General features: G+C 37.0%; 1 protein-coding gene across 1 annotated transcript in view; it reads left to right on the top strand.

Annotated features, from left to right (window-relative positions):
• LOC150075983 (aldo-keto reductase 1B-like) overlaps nt 1–24,333 on the top strand; it is a 67,660-nt gene that overhangs the window by 23,069 nt on the left and 20,258 nt on the right. The window contains exons 5-6 of the mRNA XM_090387225.1: nt 2,142–2,258; nt 18,237–18,343. Of these exons, the coding sequence (XP_090243351.1) occupies nt 2,142–2,258; nt 18,237–18,343 (224 nt within the window). The remainder of the gene's footprint in view (nt 1–2,141; nt 2,259–18,236; nt 18,344–24,333) is intronic.

Below are 24,333 nucleotides of genomic sequence, written 5' to 3'. Positions count from 1 at the left end.
TGATCTGATAGAGGTGTACAAAGCCTTGAATGGTTTGGGCATGCTCAATGCTGATGGGATACTGCCTTTTGCTCAGAATAATCACCTGAGAGGGCATAAATTCAAATTGAGGAAAGACAGATGTAGGATAGATGTGCAGAAATTTGCCTTTAGCCAGCGGGTAGTTGGTTGGTGGAACAGACTTCCATCCCTTGTTGTGGAAGTTGATAGCCTAAATAAATTTAAGGCTCAGCTGGACAGGTATTTCGAACGAATGGAGGGGTGAAGTGGAAGGTTTTTTTTTTTTTTTTTTTTGACTGATGCTGCGTAAGCTTGCTTTCTTGCATCATATGCTTCTACTAATGCTAAATACCATAAATACAATATGTTAACTGATTATACTTCCCTCTTCAGCAATATTTACAGAAGTTGTCATAGAGATGAAATAATGCTTTCCAAGTCAAGCCATTGTAAAGTTGGAGATGGTTGTGCCATTAAACAAAATGACTTTTTATTTTATTTTATAATGCAAAACTTTGTTTTGTTTGTCAATTTAAAATAGAAAAGGGGTATATGTTCAGATATCACTCATAGGTAGGTAGGATATGTTTAGAGATTAGTTACTCTGTATCAGAAATACTAGTATCCATGCCACTTGACATCTACCTGGAAGCCAGGTTCTGTCTAGGCACCTGGCTTCCAAGTTAATAATAATGTATATCTTTCTGTACATTCAAATAATTTCCCTCCTAATGATATTTATTCAGCCAATTGGAGAATAGGGATGCAGGTTACGTGTAATATGTAAGAAATACAAAAATATGTAACAGAAGCTTATTTTACTGTGGTAAAACAAGCTTCTCTTTAAGCATGGTCACGCACTATGTTTATCTAACACGACCATGCAGTATCATTCTTGATTTCCATGTGTAACGTATTTATTTAAATAAACTAAATTCAACAAGGCATAATATTTTAAGATTCTATATCTATATAATATCGGTGTAGATACACCATAGACAACTCTTAAAGAAAAGCTATGATCATAGTGTGAAAAGCTCCCACCGATGAAAAGCCAACTAGCTTTGAAACAGTCTGTCTGGGTGGTGGCGCCCACCCAGAATAAATAACAATAGTGTTTTCTATTAGTGAAGTGTTGCTTATTCGGGGTAGTGCAATACTTGGTAACTCGTTGTGAAGGATGAGCACAATATGAGATACAGATGAAATGTGATGCCTTTCACACTACGGTCGTAGTTTTTCTTTAAGAGTTGTCTATGGTGTATCTACACTGATATTATATAGATATTGTAACGTATTTATATATTCATAGCTGAGGAAAAGACACACACACAGTGTCGAAAGCTTCTGTAAGTATTTTATTTTATTTTATCAAAAGAAGCGAGCACAGTGAGCAAGGGACAAAGTTCCCTAGTTATTATTGGGACCATTTTGTGGGAAGGAATAGCATAAGCAGTATGGTATTATTGCAATCTTTTCACATAGGGAGCAACATCCTCTTGCTGACATCCAGGTTTTTAAGTCTTTAAATAACTCTGGGTTCATGTGCAAACCAGTAAAAACCTATAAGATTTGACTGAAATATTGCTTATATATGAAAAAAGTTTATATAAACATGTGTCCAATTCTGAACAGTTACAGTGTTATTGCAGTTTCAGTTTTAAAAAAAATGGTAAAAAATAAAATAATAAAAATAAGCAGACACATACCTAATAAAATGTTTGCTTATTCCTATTTATTTATTATTATTTTTTAACATTGTAAACTCCATAGCCTTAACCATTCAGAATTGAATAGTTAAGGCTATGGACATATATGGCCATCATGTTATGTGAAACATACTGTGTAATGATGAAAATTAATTTCTTAGATGTAAAATCCTCTCAAATTGGAACACTTCTTAGAGTTAAACAATTCTATCTTAGGTGGAAAGCATCCTTAATGGGTTAATTTAGGATGCTTGATATTAGGATGTTCATTTAGGAATTGAAACCCACCTGTGGTTAAAGCTATAAAAATGTAAAGTTACATGTGCTTGGGTACAAGTTTATATGTTTTCTCTGTTGGTACTACCAACCTTATGATATATAATCCTTCTTTCTTTTTCTCATATTTTCTTTGATTTTTTTTTATCCACTAAGGGTATGGAAGACTGTGTGAAAGCAGGTATGGTGCATTCAATTGGTCTTTCCAACTTTAATGTCCAGCAGATAGAACGTATTTTACGTATAGCCGATATACCACCTGTGATGAACCAGGTAAAGCATTCTTGTTATCTGATTTATATTATAATATATATTTATAACACAGTATAGCAATATTTTTAAATCAAGTTAAACCATTTTCTTCAGCATTGTGTTATGAAACAATGCGCTTGCTGATAATTAGATTGCTGGATGAATTAAGTGTAAGAATTTAAATTTGGGGTAAATTTTACTCAAATTTGAATACTTGTACTTATAGCTTGGGCTGTATGTACTTTACTATATATAAGTACTGTAAATATTTTGTATTGTTTATTTTAATTTTAAATGCATATCTATGCATTCAGTTTCTGCCTCTGAGGATGCTTTGATTCCTAACCTTTGGCCATCAAGCTTTTGATTTATGATAGCACTATTATCCATAGGTTGACCTATTTGCTGATATTATTTAAACAAATGGCATCATCAAAAATAAAATGCAAAGCACTGTTATGACAGCTGTTCTAAGGCTACTGCTCTTTACAACAGATAACAGATTAGCTCATTTAGTGAATATTTTTCAACTCAGTTATCAAAAATTTGTCAACTCAGGTAGTGAATATTTATCAACTTTTGAATAACCTATTGAAATCTAAATGAACCAGAGAGAAATATATGAAAACCAAACAAAAAAAAAAACTTAAATTAAATACAGAACAAAGTATTTGAACCTTGGGTTGCACTTGTCTTGCACAACTAAATAATAAAAGTTTCATTGACTACATTTCATTGTAGTCAATGAAATGTAACCTTGAAATAATGTGAAAATTTTACACATCCCTACATGTCTGTATTCTATCTTTCATAACACTTTGGTTTCTCCAATGATGAGACTAAAGTTTTTTTTAAAAAAAAGGCATTCTGCATAGTCATCCATTTACTGATTTACATGTTGAGTTTTCAGCAGTTCATAATCTGATTGCAAATGGCAGTTCCTTATCAGTTTTTTTTTGATAAAAATTCTATATGCACTACAAAAATAAAATATCATGTTTATAATAGCAGTAATTACTGAAAAAACAAATAACTTTCATGACATAAGTGGCTATAAGGCACATTTTAATGGTAACTTTTAGAAGCTTAACCTAGCTAAATGTTCGTATACTTATTTTCTTCTTTTTTTTTTCCCTAGTCAATAATACTATAATCACTGTGTAAAATGTCATATTCATAATGGCAATGGTTATTTTACAAAATTGTTATAATGTTCTCCCATGTTCAGACACTATTTATAACATGGCTAATAAACAGAGATTTCTCATCGATTTCTATTTTTCTGGACAACAATACTATACCCACATACTTTATAATGGTAGGGCTTTTTGTTTTTGTTTTTTTTTTTTGTTAAAAAAGAAACGCTACCATTTTATATCACTGGATGAAGGGTGATGGTACAATCGATCAGCATTTCTTTGCCCTTTGATTACTAATAAAGAAAAAATGGATGTCTAAATTATGGAAATTATTATTATTATTATTATTATTATTATTTTATTATTAATATAGCAGATTATTATTTTAAACAAATATGCTATACTTTTTCTGCCATCTTCACTTTTAATGATTTTGGCTATCTATTTCCACGTTTTCTGTGATAACTGCAGCTGATCGTGCTCTGTATACTTGACTCCTCCTATGTATTTTACAACATTTTACATTTAAAAACTTATTCATTTTATCCTGTTATATTATATTAATGACTTTTTTGGATAAATAATATTTAAAAAACAGGAGTTTACCAGAATTCATTCAACAATGGAACACGCAAGGTGATTAGAAATAATTTTGCCACCACGATCACTTTTAAACATTTAATCTAGTTATTAAAAAAAATTTTAATTATAATTAGAGTACTGCATACTTGTATTCACCAACTGTAATAATATATTCGATTCAAAGAACATCCACACATAGAGAAAGCTTTGAAATAATAACATGTTTAAACAAATTTATTAAGAATATGAATTACTCTTTTAAAGAATATGTGCACAGTTTAATTAAAACTAAACATTTCAATTCAGAGTGTTAAGAGATATAAAATAAGTAGATTCAAACTGTTAAGCTAGAGTAAGATATAAAAATAAATCATATAAAAGTAATAAAGTTGAGATTTATAGATGATTTTCTCTACATAAAAATAAATAATTGCAGGAACTGTTGAAAGTGGCAAAGATAAATAGACTTTCAGTGAATAGTTTCTATATAAACAAGGAAATTTATAAAAGTTTTTACAAAATTTAGAAAAGAAATTTATAAAATTCATAAAAGAAATACTAACTTAGGTACTAAGCTAAATTTTTTGCCAAAGGTGATCTAGTTTAAACTTTTTCTGTTTAAACAGAAAATCATGAATCCTTGTATCTATCCATTACTAACACGTGAAGCTCACACATTGGATGTATTAATTAGACTAGGAAAAACCCCCAAACACACAAGTCATTCTCAGAAGAATAAAAGAAGCATCTTTATTATGTATTCTAAAAGATATTTCTTGGCTAAATGCCTAAGAGTATGAAAGAATTTGTTTATGCATGGGTAATGATGGTGCCGTTTGGATGGTGGCATCCATCGAGAATAAGTAACAATAGTCTTCTCCAGAGATTAAACATTACTTATTCAAGGTAGTGCAATACCGTGGCAACTTGTGAAGGTATTCATGATATGAGATACAATTAAAATGATGCATTAGAACAACATTGTAGTAGAAATGATGTGTGTGTGTGTGTGTGTGTGTGTGTGTGTGTGTGTGTGTGTGTGTGTGTGTGTGTGTGTGTGTGTGTGTATTACCCATGCATAAAAAAACTCCTTTATTATGTATCATCTTTAGCCACAGAGTGAATCAGAACTGCAGAAACAATCAAAATAAGGATATTTGATAAATGAAAACAAATGACATGTGGAGGATATTGAGCAAAGGGGAGGAGAGAGAGAGAGAGAGAGAGAGATACCTGGACCCTTTTGATTACTTCCTTTATTGGTAGATCCCAAAAATAAAATAACATTATGTCTTATTGTTCTCAATCATAAAACATTGTGATTGATAGACAAAGGGATTTCTAACCCACCTTCAAACTTTGCCCTTCCACGTTTCTTTGAAATGTGAAAGGGTAAATTTGCAGATTAAAAAAATAAAATAAAAAATTGATTCGCCTTACTGCTTGTACACAGTCCACTTGATACACAATTGTTTATATCTCATCTCCCAGAAATCCCTGAAAAAAAAGTTGCTAACAACTTACTTCTCAGAATTAGTGATTGGAATATTTGTATCTTTTTTTTGCTATTCACATATACTTCATCATGGCTCAAATAATGAGCAGAGAGCCCACCCTCTCATAGACTCCCACTGACCACAGTGGATGCCTCCGTAGCCAGGTGGGCAGGAGCAGCAGTGCGTAGCACATGCTTCTTGATTAGACTGGGGGTTCGAACCCGTGACCACCAAATACGGAGGATGCAGAAAGATCAGGGAATGACCACCGCATATCCCCGGAACAATATGGCCTTAGTTGCTAATTCTCCTAAAAACCAAATAACAACAACTGACCACAGTTTGTGTGCCATTACTGTGGATGATTGGAATATAGAATACAAAATATGAAACCAAACTGTTTTCACTGCCTGTGGCCTCTGTTTTGGTTTTGAACCACAAAAAATGAAATTTAGCAAACATACTTACCCAGTTCTGTTTAGTTTGAAACTAAAACAGACAATAAATTTCTTAAAAAATTTGAACAGTGATTCTGATTCGCTATTTGTGATGAATTACCCACTTTTCATATTGGTTTGTTTTGCTAAGAACATCAAAAACTGTATGCAAAATATCCCTTAGAAGGCGCTTGAAAACCAGCACGTCCCATATTTCAGAAATCATGACTGTCATAAACAAGCCTATTGTTATGCTTTGTGTTGCCAATGATTTTAGGGTTTTTATCAATATACCAGTAATTTTATGAAACTCTCGCTAAAATATTAAAAATGTATGAATAAATTACTGGTAAATTTGACCATTGGAAAAAAACCTTGGGATCTGTTAAGTCATAATGAATATTTCTATGGTACAGCTGTAATGAATGTTTTAATAATGTAGCCATGGCACTGTGCATGTGCACACTAATTCAACTTTAACCATAAATTTCAGATTCCCATCACAATGGCATCAACAAAGAAAAGGCTTGCTTACACAGTTGGCTACCAATTACAAGTCATCAGTTATTAGTAGTGGCAAATGATGCAAGAAAGCAAGCTTATACAGCATCAGCAAGAAAAAAAAAAACTTCCTATTCCATCTATCTATTCCCTCTGATAGTTTTTCTGGTTCTTTCTTGAAGTTATTTAAGTTATCCACTTCCACAATGAGAGATGGAAGTTTGTTCCTGCAATCAACCACCTGCTGAACTTCCACACTCTATTTTGCAACCATCCTTCCTCAATTTGAATTTATAAACTCTCATGTGATAGTCTGAGCAAGAGGAAGAATCCCAACAGCACTGAGCTTGCTCAATCTATTCAAAGCCTTAAACACCTCAATCAGATCACCTCACAGGTGCCTAGTCTTCAGATTAGCATTAGCATTAGTAGAGGCATATGATGCAAGAAAGCAAGCTTATTCAGCATCAGCCAAAAAAAAAAAAAAAAAAAACCCTCTCCCATTTCACCCCTCCGTTCGTTCGAAATACCTGTCCAGTTGAGCTTTAAATTTGTTTAGGCTATCAACTTCAACAACAAGTGATGGAAGTCGGTTCCACCAACCAACCACCCGCTGGCCAAAGGCAAATTTCCGCACATCTATCCGACATCCGTCCTTCCTCAATTTGAAATTATGCCCTCTGAGGTGATTATTCTGAGAAAGATGAAGAATCCCATTGGCATTGAGCATGCTCAAACCATTCAAAGCCTTATACACCTCTATCAGATCACCTCGCCGGTGCCTAGTCTCCAGACTCTGTAATTTGCAAAACTTAAGCCTTTCTTCGTAAGAGCAACCCTTTGTTCCATTTACTAATCTTGTTGCCCTTCTCTGTACCCGTTCCAGCAGCTCTACATCCTTCTTGAAATGAGGCCTCCAGACCTGTATACAGTACTCAAGATGTGGCCTAACCATTGCCTTATACAAGGGAATAATCACCTCCTTATCCCTGCTAGAAAAATTCCTGTATATCATTGACAAGACACCATGAGCTACTCTTGCAGCTCGTCTGCACTGCTCAGAGAACTTCATATCTGCCTGCACAATTACCCCCAGGTCCTTTTCATTCTCCACCACTGTCAGTGTAGTACCGCAGAGTTGATACATTGCTCTGGGGTTACTGTTACCCATATGTAGTATTTTACATTTGTCAATGTTAAACTTCATTTGCCACCTCTCAGCCCATCTGTTCAACCTTTCCAGATCCTGTTGCAGCAGCATAGCGTCAGTAGTGTCCTTAACGACCCTGCCAACCTTTGTATCATCTGCAAACTTAGACATTAAACTTGATATCCCATCATCAATATCATTCATAAACACCGAAAACAACAATGGACCAACACTGAACCTTGAGGAACTCCACTAATAACATTAGTCCACGTTGAGCAGTGTCCATTGATTACCACTCTCTGTCTTCTGCCACTCAACCATCCCCTTATCCATAGCAGCAATTTGCCTCCAATGCCACACTGCTCCAATTTGTGCAGCAGTCTTCCATGTGCAACAGTATCAAAAGCCTTTCTAAGATCCAAATATATAATATCAAAGTTATTCCCTGCATCCAGTTCTTTTGTGACTACATCGTAGTATCCAATCAAATTGGTCAGGCAAGACCTGCCCTTAACAAAACCATGCTGCGTCTGAGCTATAACTGAATTCTTGTCTAGATGATCCTGCAGTGCTTCTTTAACCAGTGCCTCCATTACTTTACCTGGAACAGAAGTTAAACTAACAGGTCTATAATTACTTGTGTCAGCCTTTGATCCTCCTTTGTGAATTGGGGTTACATTTGCACATCTCCAGTCTATGGGTACCTCCCCTGAGTCCAAAGAAGCTCTCATAATTATGGCTAGGGGTTTGCATACTTCCTTTGCTGCCTCCTTTAATATAACTGGATAGATCCCATCCACCCCAGGTGCCTTTTTTATGTTTATCCTCAACAATCTCTCCTCCACTTTCCTCTCAGTTATTACAAAATCATCCAGCTCACTGCCAATGTTTACTTTACCTACCTCATTCTCCTTCCTGAATAACTCCTCATGCGTGAATGTAGATGCAAAATACTCGTTTAGATTGTTAGCCACCTGAGCAGGATCCTCAACTGTTGAACCATCAATATCCAGTGGACCAATCTGATTCATCCCTTTCCTTCTCGAGTTCAAGTATGTAAAGAACTCCTTTCTGTTTTTCTTTGCATCCTTTGCCAAGGATTTTTCGTAGTCTGCCTAATCTCCTTTGTGACTTGGTTACAGACCAACTTATATCTATCATAGGCTTCCATGTCACCCATTAACTTGTATGTATCCCATGCATTTTTCTTCTCTGCCACATGTCTCATTAGTCCATCTGACAACCATTTAAGCCTAAACCTTGAACAATATTTCTTAGTTGGTATGTAAAGCCTGGTAGCCACCAAGATTAGTTCCTTGAATGCTTCCCATTTTGAGTTTGCTGTTGGTAACATCATCAGTTGGTCCCACTGTATAGAATTTAAATACTGTCTCAGACCATCATAGTCGCCTTTACGAAAACAAAAACCCTTCCCTTTACCTCTGATGGTAGTTACCTCCTTGAGTAAATCCCACTTCAACACACTGTGATCACTGCCACCTAGTGGTTCATTTATCTGCAGGTTCTTAATGCATGAAGAATCACTACTGATAATCAGATCAAAAGTATTGCTCCCTCTTGTTGCCTCACGAACATGCTGACGTAGAAAACAATCATCCAATAAATCCACAAAAGCCTTGCTAGTGTGCGAGTGACCAACCCACAAATTCCAGTCAATATCTGGGAAATTAAAATCCCCCATTATAAGACTCTCTGATTTACTGGCCCACTCTATTTCCCTGTACAATATATTATTATACTCATCAGAGTCATTAGGCCTATAGCACACTCCTACTCTCAATTTTGATTTCCCTATGCTTATGTCACACCAAACTGACTCGACACTGCCCTGTCCATCGATGTCAACTGGCTTCACTTCCTTTGACTTTATGTGTTTCTTAATTAATAGCATAACCCCTCCTCCCCTCCTGTCCTGTCTATCCTTTCTATATACATTGTAGTCCCCAAATTCCAGTTCCGCATTACCTATATCTGTGTGACACCACGTCTCTGATATCCCAACAATATCTGCCTTTGATGTTTTGAGCAATACCTCAAATTCATCAAATTTATTTACCAAACTCCTAGCATTGGTGTACATGCAGGTATACCTGTTTCTATTCTTAGCTACCCTAACACAACCCATGTGTTTACTTGTAACGCAATGACTACCAGCAGTCTCTGAAATATCCTGCATCTTGTTTTTCAGACTTCTGCTCATTTGAATAGAAGCAGTGCAAGAATCACTTCCACCTCTGCCAGTGGCTACTGTTAATCTATTAGTCCTTGTATCCCCCCCGAACTAGCAGTTTTCCAACCCACCTAACACTGCCTCGACAGCATCAGCAAAAATTCTTGCACCCTTTCTATTTAAGTGTATCCCATCCCTGTAGAAGCAATCTCTCCTGTTAACAAGTACAGTCCAGGCTGAAAAAAATTCTACCCCTTGAGCCTTGCACAATCCCTCCAGGGCCGAATTGATCGACAAGGCTCTCATCATATACTCCCTCCTATCGTGTCTGGGCAGAATTGCAGACACTTTCAAGTTCAACCCTAATTCACGGCTTTTTTTCAACAGTGACCTGTACTTGCTAAGTAATTCCGCCGGTCTCCTACTCTTAATATCATTAGCTATATCACCTTTTGTGCCCTTAAAAGATGATATTCGCTCTACAACATCATCAACCTTTGCCCCTGGCAGACATACCCTGGTCCTATTCCACCTATCCTTTTTACAAAGCATGTTCCCCGTTTCCCTGACAATAGAGTCACCAACAACTACTAGTTCCTGTGGGACCAGCGCATTCTGCCTAGGGGGCTGCCCCTGTGTTGCCTGATGACCAAGTGCAAGCTCTGGCGTTGATGTGGGCAGCTGAGAGCTTGATGGGCCCCTCAATTTATTTCCTTCGAGGGCATCCACCCTGTCCTTCAAGGTCTCATAAGGGCCCATAACAACGCTGAGTTGTCGCCTGATTTCCTTGCACTCCTTACATCGTGCACACACACAAAGACATCCCCCTTGGCAGTATCATGTCCCGTACCCGACTGCTCCGCAAACATCAAGCAAACAGTGCATTTTAATAGACTGTGATTCAGAGGGCAACTGCCCCCCTCAGTTCTCCCCTGAACCACAGCACTCCCATTAGCTTGAGCCTTTTGCTTTGCTGCTCTGGTCAGAGTCATGATTCCAATTTGATTCAATAAAATTTAAAACAAAAATTAAATCCTTAAGTTATATCCCAAAACAGTTATGTTATATATATATATATATATATTTTTTTTTTTTTTTTTTTTTTTCCGGTATCTAGTGTTCCCTTTATACAACTTCCGTATCACGTGTACCACTATAGTTATGTATTAATTATTTGTTACGATTAAGTCGTTATATATATTTATAGAGTTAAAAATACAATTTAATTGACAATAAAGTTTATCAAGATTAATAGATTTACTGATTAATTGACAATATTATATTATGCAGTATACTACACTAAGCTTATGCTATTGTGTAAAAATGGCGGGAATTCACGAACGGTATTTCTACGGACTCGTAAGTATTGATTAGCTTCGAAATCTCGCTATCTCAATTTAGAATAAACTAAGGATCCTGACTAGGTCTATAATCTACTTATAGAAGATAATTTGATATAACAATTGGTTAATAAATCGACTAAATTTGGTTAAAAGACCTCTCGTTCAATTTGTGACACGTGGATTTGATACCGTTACCGATACTAAGTAATATCTACGAAATCTCTGTCTAAGTTAAACTTTAAACTAAGTATCGTAACTAGGAATATAAAGCTACTCTAGAAAATAAGTTAATATGACAATTTAAACTAATAAAGCAGAAAATAAATCAGGAAAAACTTCTCTGTTTGAAGAGCTTTAAGGAGCAATGTCTGCACAGGCTAACCTCGCAAATTTGCTGAACTGAAGCCTTTCTTGGTAAGGGCACTCTTTTTTTTTCCCCTCACCAATCTCGTTGCCCTTTTCTGTACCCATTTCAGTAGCTCTGCATCCTTCCTAAAATGTGGCCAACAGACCTGTATGCAGTACTCAAGATGTGGCCAGATCATTACCTTATACAATGGAATAATCACCTCCTTATCTATCCCTGCCAGCAAAATCCTTGTATATCATTTACAGAATCCATGAACTGTCCTGCCAGTCTGTCTGCACTGCTCAGAGAACTTCATATCTGATTACAAAATAACCCCAGGTCTTTTTCATTTTCAACTCCCTAAGTGTAGCACTACACAGTTGGTATGTTACTCTGAGGTTACTGCTACCCTTGTACAAGTCTACTTTATGGGCACAAACATCATTTATATTTTACTGCTTTTAGCCATCTGACTAAGCCTTATACACTCAGTCAGATTTTATCTGACAATGTCAATTCATCAGTTGTTTTTAGTTATTTAAAATGTTTAAATATTTTTACATGTATTTAAAAGTTACTTTTATAAATTTTTTACATATTTTTGTTACTATTCATCTCGACGTAGTGACCTAATTCCTTAGGTCACTGAAATATTAATCCTCCCTTTTATATGACCTTTAGCCTTAGTTGCTGATGTGCCAATAAAACCCAAAACAACAACAACCCATATGCAGTACTTTGCACTTGTTAAACTTTAATTGCCATTTCTCAGCCGATCTGCCTAATTTTTCTAGATCCTGTTGCAGTAGCATATGATCCTTACTGTCATTAACCACCCTGCCAACCTTTATATCATCTGCAGACTTGGACATTAAGCCTGATATGCCTTTATCAATATCATTAATAAATATAGAAAGCAACAATGGGCCCAGCACTGAACCATGTGGGACTTCACTAATAGCATTAGTCCATGAAGAGCAGTATCCATTGATAACCACTCTCTATCTTCTACCACTCAGCCATTCCTTTATCCATACCAATAACTTGCCCTTGATGCCACACTGCTCCAATTTGTACAGCAAGTCTTTTATGCTCAACAGTGTCAAAGGCTTTCCTGAAATCCACATATATGATATCAAAATTATTTTTTGCATTTAAAATTATGTTATGCAAATAAACATGGAAACAGAACTACAGAAAGACATTTTGGGCCCCCACCAATAGAGAAGATGATCCAGGAGTCGCAAGAACAAGAGGATAAACAAAACAGGAAAAACAAGAGGATATGACAATCAAAAAAAATGAGCATAACCTTTGTCAACCAACAGCAAAATCAGCAGGACTTGAAAAAGAACTAAACAGCTGGTAATAGAACAGAGGAACTATGGTATATCTGTGTCAACAAAAACAAGCATTTTTGAGGCAAAAGTCAGAGCAGCAGCTAAGTAGCCCTTGCACCAGAAAATATTACGACAGAGCAGCAGCAAAGGGACAATGATTTTCGTGGCACAACAAGTTGGTGTTATAGATTTATGAAGCAAAATGGCATAGCTACCCTTGTCTATGTCTTTATGATGACACAGACAAGGATAGTGCAGAAATGCGAGAACGATTTGAAAACCAAATGTTGGCATTCACAGATTTATAATTAATGCTAGGAAACAGCAAACTATAAGCTTGACCAAATTAGTAATATTGGAAGTACATTTAACATTTAATGTACACTCAAATAGAAGTGTGGATGTTAAAGATACAAAATCGGTAACTGTGAGGACATCAGACCACAAAAAGACACACTGTAATGCTGACTTTGGCTTGTTGTGCTAATGGAATGAAACTTCCATCTGTCCTAATATTCAAGAGAAACATTTTGTGAAAGGAAAAAATTCCACCAGGTATTTTTGTTTATGTCAATCCTAAGGAGTGTACGTATGAAGGTGAACTTAAGCTATGACTGGAAAATGTGTGGTCACTGCATCCTGGTGGCATTCTCATGAAACCAGCTCTACTGGTATGGAATGAATTCCATGCACAAAAAACAGAGGCCCCAAAGAGTGGGGTGGAAAAGTTAAAAACACAACTTACTGTGATTCCAGGTTGACTTATAGGCAAGTACAATTGCTAGAGGTTTCTCTTAATATGGTTTTTAAAGCCTTCATGAAAGAAGAATGGAATAATGAATGAAGGTACCACAGCACAACTTAACGTCTACTGGTCATATGAAGAGACCAACAAGTTCTTAGGTGGTGTGCCAATGGGAAAAAAATTCTTGGTATGCAGTAAAAATTAAAGGTATGGCATCAGTAATGCCTTGGATGGCACAGAAGATGATATTCTGTTTGATGAGAATGACAGTTCGCTATCAGACAGTAGTAGTAGCAGTGACCATGGGAATGAGTGTAATGATCATCATGATAAGGATAACTACATTGAGGGATTTCTGGATTTTGAAGATGAATAAAGCACTTGCTTTTTCTTTTTTATTGCACCATTTTGGAAATAACTTGGATAACTGGATGCAGGAAATAACTTTGATATATCATATATCTGGATCTCAGAAAAGCTTTTGATACTGTTGCACATGGAAGACTGCTCCACAAATTGGAGCAGTGTTGACATTGGAGGCAAATCGCTGCTATGTATAAAGGGATGGTTCAGTGGGGGAAGACAGTGGTAATCAATGGACACTGCTCATCGTGGACTAATGTTATTAGTGGAGTCCCTCAGGATTCAGTGTTGAGTCCATTGTTGTTTTCTGTATTTATAAATGATATTGATGATGGCATATCAAGGTTAATGTTCACGTTTGCAGACAATATGAAGGTTGGCAAGATTGTTAAGGACAACTTGCCAACAGGATCTAGAAAAGTTGAGCAGATGGCAAATGAAGTTTAACATTGACAAACGTAAAGTACTACATATGGGAAGCAGTAACCCCAGAGTAATGTATCAACTCTGTGGTACTACACTGACAGTGGTAGAGAATGAAAAGGACCTGGGGGTAATTGTGCAGGCAGATATGAAGTTTTCTGAGCAGTGCAGATGGTCTGCAAGAGTAGCTCATGGTGTCTTGTCAATGATATACAGAAATTTTTCTAGTAGGGATAAGGAGGTGATTATCCCCTTGTATAAGACAATGGTCAGGCCACACCTTGAGTACTGTATACTGGTCTGGAGGCCTCATTTTAAGAAGGATGTAGAGCTGCTGGAATGAGTACAGAGAAGGGCAACAAAATTAGTGAATGGAACGAAGGGTTGCTCTTACGAAGAAAGGCTTAAGTTTTACAGATTACACTGTCTGGAGACTAGGCACCTGCGAGGTGATCTGATTGAGGTGTATAAAGCCTGGAATGGTTTGAGCATGCTCAATGCTGATGGGATTCTTTCTCTTGCTCAGAATAATCACCTGAGGGGGCATAAATTCAAATTGAGGAAAGACAGCTGTAGGATAGCATTAGCATTAGTAGAGGCATATGATGCAAGAAAGCAAGCTTATGCAGCATCAGCCAAAAAAAAAAAAAAAAACACTTCATTTCACCCCTCCATTCGTTCGAAATACCTGTCCAGCTGAGCCTTAAATTTATTTAGGCTATCAACTTCCACAACAAGGGATGGAAGTGTGTTCCACCAACCAACTACCCGCTGGCTAAAGGCAAATTTCCGCACATATATCCTACATCTGTCTTTCCTCAATCTGAATTTATGCCCTCTCAGGTGATTATTCTGAGCAAGAGGTAGAATACCATCGGCATTGAGCGTGCTCAAACCATTCAAGGCTTTATACTATCTATCAGATCACCTCGCCAGTGCCTAGTCTCCAGACATTGTAATTTGCAAAACTTAAGCCTTTCTTCGTAAGAGCAACTCTTTGTTCCATTCACTAATCTTGATGTACACTTGATATAGATGTAGGAAAGGAAAGGAAAAAACTGACTCGAGTAAATAATACAAAGTTCTTTGAGATAACAGAAGAGGAGAAAAAGCAGTATGTACTGGAACTTAAGAACAAGTTTGAGCTTCTTCAGATGGCTCAGGACCAAGATATCGATGAGGAATATTACAACTTTCTGAAAGTGATAAAGCCCAAGAAACCTATAGGTAAAAATAAACCCAAAGAAGAAAAAATTAGTCAAGAAACACTTGTTATTGTCAAGAAACATTCACAAGGAGAAAATTGAGTATACTGAATTATGCAAAGCCATTAGAAAGAGACTCAGAGAGGACATAAGAAGATTTAACACAAGAAAAATAGAACAAGCATTAAGGGAAAACAAAGGACTTAAATCAGCAGCCATGAGCAGTAATACAGAAAGACAAATGATACTGAAACTGAAGAATAGCAATGATGTACTTATAAATAGCAGAGAAGGCATAATTCAAATAGCAGAAGACTACTATAAAGAGTTATACAAGGATGGAGGGAATGATGCCAGCAGTGGGTAAAATGGATCGCAAATTAGCAACACATACGACATACCCGATATCCTTCCTGATGAGGTAGAACAATCGTTGAAGAAAATGAAGAATCAGAAAGCCCCGGGGAAAATAAAGTTACTGTAGAGTTGTTAAAATTGGGAGGAAGAGACATGGCACAAAAACTGGCAAGACTCTTCACAAAATGCATTAGAAAAGGTGTGATGCCTAAGGAGTGGAGTAATGCAACCATAGTTTTGCTGCATAAGAAAGGAGATAAATCAGAAATTGGAAATCATAGACCAATTAGCTTGTTATCCCACATCTAAAAGTTGTTCACAAGGGTCATTACTAACAGATTAGAAAGAATACTTGATGAGAATCAACCGAAAGAGCAAGTTAGCTTTAGGACAGGATTCTCAACTATGGATCACCTTCATGTAATGTCACAGCTAATGGAGAAACAAATGAATATGAAACACCGTTATGCCTGGAATTTGTGGATTATGAAAAGGCATTCCACTCCATACAGCATAAGGCAATGTTTTGGGCACTGGAAAGACAAGGCATAGATACCCCATATATTATTAGCATTAGTAGAGGCATATGATGCAAGAAAGCAATCTTATGCAGCATCAACCAAAAAAACTTCCACTTCACCCCTCTGTTCGTTCAAAATACCTGTCCAGCTGAGCCTTAAATTTATTTAGGCTATCAACTTCCACAACAAGGGATGGAAGTCTGTTCCACCAATCAACTACTCGCTGGCGCTGGCTAAAGGCAAATTTCCACACATCTATCCTACATCTGTCTTTCCTCAATTTGAATTTATGCCCTCTCAGGTTCTGAGCAAGAGGAAGAATCCCATCAGCATTGATGTGCAGAAGTTTGCCTTTAGCCAGCGGGTGGTTGGTTGGTGGAACAGACTTCCATCTTTTGTTGTGGAAGTTGATAGCCTAAATAAATTTAAGGCTGAGCTGCTGGACAGGTATTTGGAACGAACGGAGGGGTGAAATGGGAGTAGTTTTTTTTTTTTTTTTGACTGATGTTGCATAAGCTTTCTTTCTTGCATCATATGCCTCTACTAATGCTAATGCTAATTTTATTATTGCTCTTTAAAGATGAATTAGAATAACATTTTTGCATATATTAATTCTGAGTTGTTTAAAATGTTTTCGAGTCACCTGCTTTTATTTATAGTAATAGTATTCGCTGTATAGTGCAAGGAAGCCACAGGCTTTTGCTGCACTTGCAAAAAAAAAAAAAAAAGTAGATAAGAAAACACAAATTATGTGTATCCCTTCTCCCACAGGTAACTATCCGGTTGACTTTTTGAAAGTGACTACCAAATATGGAGGGGGCAGAAAGGTCAGGGAATGACCACCACATATCCCCGGAGCAATATGGCCTTAGTTGCTAATGCTCCTAAAAACCAAATTACAAACAGACTTTTTGAATTTATTCAAACTGTCAGCCTCAACTACCTGTAAGGGCAACTTGTTCCAGCAATCAACTCACTGGCTAAAAGAAAACTTCCTACAATCTAAGGCACCTCCGTAGCCAGGTGGGAAGGAGCAGCAGTGCGTAGCACACGCTTCTTGATTAGACCGGGGTTCGAGCCCGTCACCACCAAATACGGAAAGGTCAGGGAATGACCACCACATATCCCGGAGCAATATGGCCTTAGTTGCTAATGCTTCTAAAAACCAAAAAAACAAACAAACAAACAAACGTGCCTACAATCTAATCTAAACCTCAAGCCCTATAATTTGAATTTATGACCACTAGTTCTGGAATTCTTTATAACAGTGAGAATTCTACCTTCATTCATTTTACTAATCCATCTCAGAGCCTTGTAAACCTTAGTCAGGTCATCTCTGAGTTGGCTGGTTGCCAACCTCTGTAGCTCACATAATCAGAATCTTTCTTCATACAGCATATTTCTGTCGATCTCACCATTTGAGTTTTCCATCTTTGGATCCTTTCAAGAAGCTCAAAGTCTTTGTTCAGATGAGGTCTCCATATTTTTCAAGTATGGAGACCTTATTATTGAAAAGTTTGTAAAGAATTAGAAGTAATATGATATGTGCAGTAAAACAAATCAGTGCCTCAAAAATGTTATTTTTCCCTAAATAATCTAAATTATGGGTGTGTCTTATACCCCTGTGCATCTTATATGGCAGGAAACAATATATTTCACTGACAAAACTCAAATATTTTAGAATTATGTAATTAAAGGATAGCTGGCAGTTTTTAGAAGAACAGTGTAGATAGTTTAAACAGTATATCATTGTCATAGAACGTCTTGTTATGGGACAGTTATTGAGTAAAAAATGGTTCATAAAACAAAATTAAAGTAAAAATTAAAATTTCTTTAACTTGCTCATATAATTCACAGGTAGAATGCCATCCATATCTTACTCAGAAGAAACTTATTGAATTTTGTAAAGAAAAAGGTATTAAGATCACTGCATATAGTCCACTAGGATCTCCAGATCGACCATGGTAAATAATTATTTTTTCATGAATAAAGTTTATTTTATTTCTGTCTAGAGTATAGACCTTTCAACTGGCAAATCCCTAACAATGACAAAGAAATTCTGACTACATATTGCTGATTGTGTTTTCATGAACATTTTTTTACCCTTGTAATGATTTTGTAAAATAGTTTTATTTTTGTCTTCTTTCACCATGTGTAGGATAATTTTCAGTTGGTGATAAAGATGAGTGAAGCATAAAGATTGATTAATTATTTTGTAAAAATAATATTTTGTAAACAAATGAAAGGGGTGATTTCAAATGTTTTTAATGTTTAAATAATTATTTAAATAATTTTTTCCTTAAGGTGTGTTGTTCACTTTACAAATGTTAGTAGTATATGTTTTATCATTTGGATTTATTTAAGAAAAATCCATACTATTTAAAGCATATAACTCTTGTATGAAAAACAGTAATTAGATTAAGATATATGCAAATTCTGTGATAAAAAAAAACACAATTTTCTGTTGTGCCTTAAGCATTGCATAACAGAATAATTTTGCAAACTAATTTTTTTTCAAAATATTTTCTGCTATAAATTTTTCTCAACTTGTTGGCTGAAAAGTTTATATTTTGTGACTGAAAGGCTGCCTTCATATTGCCCTTCAGAATATTGCTCTTTAGTCCTCATATTCTTTTTTTTTGGGGGGGGGGAGGTAGAGAGAGAGAGAGAGAGAGAGAGAGAGAGAGAGAGAGAGAGAGAGAGAGAGAGAGAGAGAGTGAGTTTTGTTCTCCAACCAGGTTTTGTAGCAGGCATCATGTTCTGATAATTTCTGCCTACTCAACTAAGCTAAAGTAAAAAGTAAAGTGCAGCCATTATCAACCCACTGCAGGATGGAAGCCACCTCAACAATTCATGCTGAAGGAAATGGACCATAATCTGCCACGCTGGTCCAGTGCGGGTTGGCAGATCGACCGTATTCAGCAGTCAGGGGCTTGAACCCCGGTCTACTCAAAGAGCGTGTGCTACTGCACTCCCGCTCCTGCCCACTCAGCTACGGAGGCTACTGGGTGACAATAATAAAGTAAAGTAACAATTTTTGCAAAGCAAGATCTCTTCAGTATTCCCTTTTGTTTCAACAGAAGCAGATATTATATCTTTGTTGAAACAGTGGTACAATATTTCTTAAGAATAAAATTGATGGGTTTTCCAGATTATGCTTTTATACTCAAAGCTTGTTCTTAGGACTGAAATGACAAATTTTCAAGATGCTACCAAAAAGTGTATGGAATAATCAAAAAAATTAAAACTGGTTTCACTTGCTAGCTGTTCCATGTGGACCTTGTCCAAAAATAATTGTTGCACAGAGAGGAACATGCATAGGAAAGGATAAAATATTATCTGGATTTATAAAAAATATCCGTGGTTAAGTCAGTAACAACTTCACTTTTGTTTGTTATACCTAACAATGGTGTAATACTCAACAAGGTAACTTATTATAAATAGCCAACTTTTCAATTTGGCATTAGCTGTTCTAAATGTCAGTTAGTCAAAATAAACAGCTAGGATTTTAATTCCGTTAGCATTGTAACTGTTACTATTTCAATTTTGAACATTTTGGCCTTGATTACCCACCCTTCAGATTGGTATTTTGTAGTGGTATGCACTTCTGATTTCTCCTATTTTGATTTTTCTTCTGACATGCTTTGTGCAAAATGCCTATAAAAATACACTGAGTGGCCACTTTATTAGATACACCTACCTATAATAATAGGTAGGTCCCCTTTAGCCCTCAGAATAGCTTGAATTTATCATGAACTCTAGGGTGTGAAGAGTATTCCACAGGAATGCTGGTCTATGTTGGATCTGTCGCTTCCCAAAGTTGTTGCAAATTGTATAGATCTCTCTTCAAATAGGCCTCTGGGGTTGGGTATACTCATACTGTGATGTTTAGTGTTTTCCACCAACCATGGAATAAAACGAAAGAAGAAACCAAAATTTTTAAAATATTTAATATTTACAATAAATTATTTACAAACAAAATATTACTAATAGTAATTTTAAAATAAAATAAAACAACTGTAATATACAGGATAATAATAAAATGCCGAATTTAAAATGCAATAAAATATACTGGTTAAAATCGCTAAAATACTAACTGAAGCTTTCAAAGGCTTCTGCCTTCTTTCTCAACAGTGTAATTTCTGTTCTGCGGTGCATCATTAAATACCAGCAGGTTCACGGTGCATCTCACGTGAACGTGTACTGTTCCCGTCAGAACCGGAAGTGGCTCTGGAGCGTTTCAGGCAAAAACGTTCATCCCCTCCAAGGATTACCGCCTCAAAGAGGGGATGAATGCGCGTGCCCCTATCTCTGTTTATATTTTTCTCGGTAGAACTAATTCGCAAGCTCTCGAGCCACTTGCGGTCCCAAAATCTATGCGCCCGATCAGTGATGACCGCTTCATCTGGGGAGATTTGATGTTGCTTCTCCCAGAAATGTTCAGCTACGGCGGATTTGCCATAGTCTGCATTTCTTATCGCATTTGTGTGCTCCCCCAGACGATCTTTGAGACGCCGTTTTGTTTCTCCCACATAACACTCCCCACATTCCGGGCATTTAATACTGTATACGACCCCACTTATATTTTCATTTAAGACAGGGTCCTTCACCTGTGACACGATTGTGTGCAGCTTCCTGCCTGGGAGCTGCACACAACGTGTCTGGTAATTCCTTAATACGCGAGCTAAACGCTCGGATAAACCCGGATAGTAGGGAATGTATGCGGTGGCTATTGGCGTGAAGGACTCACTTCTACTCTGCCCTCCACTAATGTATTTCTCTATGATCCTCCGGGGGTAGCCACACTTCAAAAGATCCGCCGTAACACGTTCATACTCCAAGTTTCTATCCTCTGAGGTACTACAATGGGATTTTGCCCTATCCACTAATGCTCTTACTACACTGTTCCTGTGATAATTAGTCTGCGCTGAGTTGTAGTGTGAATATTGGCCCCTGCACATAGATTTTCTAAATACTTTTGTTTTCAAATGCTGGCCTTCTCTACAAATCAGCACATCCAGGAACGGCAAAACCCCTCCTTCCTCTACCTCAGAAGTGAATTGTATGAACGGGGAGAAGCTATTAAGAAAATTCAACGTATCATCCTCACTCCCTTCCCGAATAACTGAAAACGTATCATCAACATACCTTTTCCACGGACGCATAGGGAGAACTGTAGTGTTAAATAGTCTGGACTCGAGCTCCTCCATCGCTAAATTAGCTATGATGGCACTGATGGGGGAGCCCATAGCTGCACCGTTAACCTGCTTGTACATGGTGTTATTAAACACCATGGTAGTACTCGAAAGACATAACTCTATTCCTTTACATATGTCCTCTAAGTTTAGTTGAGTCCTATTATTCAAGGTGGTGTCTCTTTCTAAAGCCATGTACGCACAATGTATCCCATGGTCAATTGGGATGCAGGTAAACAACGATGTTACATCAAAGGATATCATAACCTCGTTTTCTTCTATACGTTGTCCTCTTATGAATTGTACAAATTCTGTACTGTCTCTGATACTATGTTCAGAGAGTCCAACTAATGGTGACAGTAGTTTGGCTAGGAAACCAGATAATGCATACGTGGGGCTGCCAATAAACGAGACTATCGGTCTGAGTGGCACACCCACTTTATGTATTTTTGGCAAACCGTAAAATCTCGGTATCTGGCTTCCTGTGGCATGTAATGCCCAATACCGTTCCTTTGGAATCTTATTGGATTTCATCCAACATTGCACCATCTTATTAACTTGTCGTTCCAGATTCGACAGGGGATTCTTATGAATAATCATATAGGTTGTGCGATCATTTAACAAATCTAATGCTTTGCTTACATATGCTTCTTTATCCAAAACCACCGTTGCTCTACCTTTATCAGCTGGTAGGACCACAACATTATCGTCCTGCTTAAGACTTTCTAGTGCTAATCTTTGCTTTATATTAAGATTCGAAGGAACTTTCTTGGCTTGACTTAAAATAGCTGCTGTTTTCACACGGATTTCATTGGCCATGCACACAGGTAACTTACTAGCCGCTCTCTCAATGCCCATAGCTATTTCTGCTATGGGAACTTTGGGCGGAATCGTAGCAAACTTAGGTCCTAGATTTAACACTTCTATTTGATCATCAGTCAACTGTTTACTACTGATATTAACAATAAAGTTACTATTGGTACTATTATCACTATTACTCCTGGACATGGTTTGTTCTTTAAGCCTATCGAACTTATTCATTTGTCTTTGTCTGTAACTGTCAGAAATCCGTTTGCCATTAGTGATTAGTGTGGTATCGAATAAAGCAAAACGGATTTCTGACAGTTACAGACAAAGACAAATGAATAAGTTCGATAGGCTTAAAGAACAAACCATGTCCAGGAGTAATAGTGATAATAGTACCAATAGTAACTTTATTGTTAATATCAGTAGTAAACAGTTGACTGATGATCAAATAGAAGTGTTAAATCTAGGACCTAAGTTTGCTACGATTCCGCCCAAAGTTCCCATAGCAGAAATAGCTATGGGCATTGAGAGAGCGGCTAGTAAGTTACCTGTGTGCATGGCCAATGAAATCCGTGTGAAAACAGCAGCTATTTTAAGTCAAGCCAAGAAAGTTCCTTTGAATCTTAATATAAAGCAAAGATTAGCACTAGAAAGTCTTAAGCAGGACGATAATGTTGTGGTCCTACCAGCTGATAAAGGTAGAGCAACGGTGGTTTTGGATAAAGAAGCATATGTAAGCAAAGCATTAGATTTGTTAAATGATCGCACAACCTATATGATTATTCATAAGAATCCCCTGTCGAATCTGGAACGACAAGTTAATAAGATGGTGCAATGTTGGATGAAATCCAATAAGATTCCAAAGGAACGGTATTGGGCATTACATGCCACAGGAAGCCAGATACCGAGATTTTACGGTTTGCCAAAAATACATAAAGTGGGTGTGCCACTCAGACCGATAGTCTCGTTTATTGGCAGCCCCACGTATGCATTATCTGGTTTCCTAGCCAAACTACTGTCACCATTAGTTGGACTCTCTGAACATAGTATCAGAGACAGTACAGAATTTGTACAATTCATAAGAGGACAACGTATAGAAGAAAACGAGGTTATGATATCCTTTGATGTAACATCGTTGTTTACCTGCATCCCAATTGACCATGGGATACATTGTGCGTACATGGCTTTAGAAAGAGACACCACCTTGAATAATAGGACTCAACTAAACTTAGAGGACATATGTAAAGGAATAGAGTTATGTCTTTCGAGTACTACCATGGTGTTTAATAACACCATGTACAAGCAGGTTAACGGTGCAGCTATGGGCTCCCCCATCAGTGCCATCATAGCTAATTTAGCGATGGAGGAGCTCGAGTCCAGACTATTTAACACTACAGTTCTCCCTATGCGTCCGTGGAAAAGGTATGTTGATGATACGTTTTCAGTTATTCGGGAAGGGAGTGAGGATGATACGTTGAATTTTCTTAATAGCTTCTCCCCGTTCATACAATTCACTTCTGAGGTAGAGGAAGGAGGGGTTTTGCCGTTCCTGGATGTGCTGATTTGTAGAGAAGGCCAGCATTTGAAAACAAAAGTATTTAGAAAATCTACGTGCAGGGGCCAATATTCACACTACAACTCAGCGCAGACTAATTATCACAGGAACAGTGTAGTAAGAGCATTAGTGGATAGGGCAAAATCCCATTGTAGTACCTCAGAGGATAGAAACTTGGAGTATGAACGTGTTACGGCGGATCTTTTGAAGTGTGGCTACCCCCGGAGGATCATAGAGAAATACATTAGTGGAGGGCAGAGTAGAAGTGAGTCCTTCACGCCAATAGCCACCGCATACATTCCCTACTATCCGGGTTTATCCGAGCGTTTAGCTCGCGTATTAAGGAATTACCAGACACGTTGTGTGCAGCTCCCAGGCAGGAAGCTGCACACAATCG

Source organism: Mastigoproctus giganteus, chromosome 13 (assembly GCF_048544385.1).
Source record: "Mastigoproctus giganteus isolate SK-2022 chromosome 13, ASM4854438v1, whole genome shotgun sequence".
In the NCBI taxonomy this organism is placed as follows: Eukaryota; Metazoa; Arthropoda; class Arachnida; order Uropygi; family Thelyphonidae; genus Mastigoproctus; species Mastigoproctus giganteus.
This window is presented reverse-complemented; position numbering and strand designations above follow the sequence as displayed.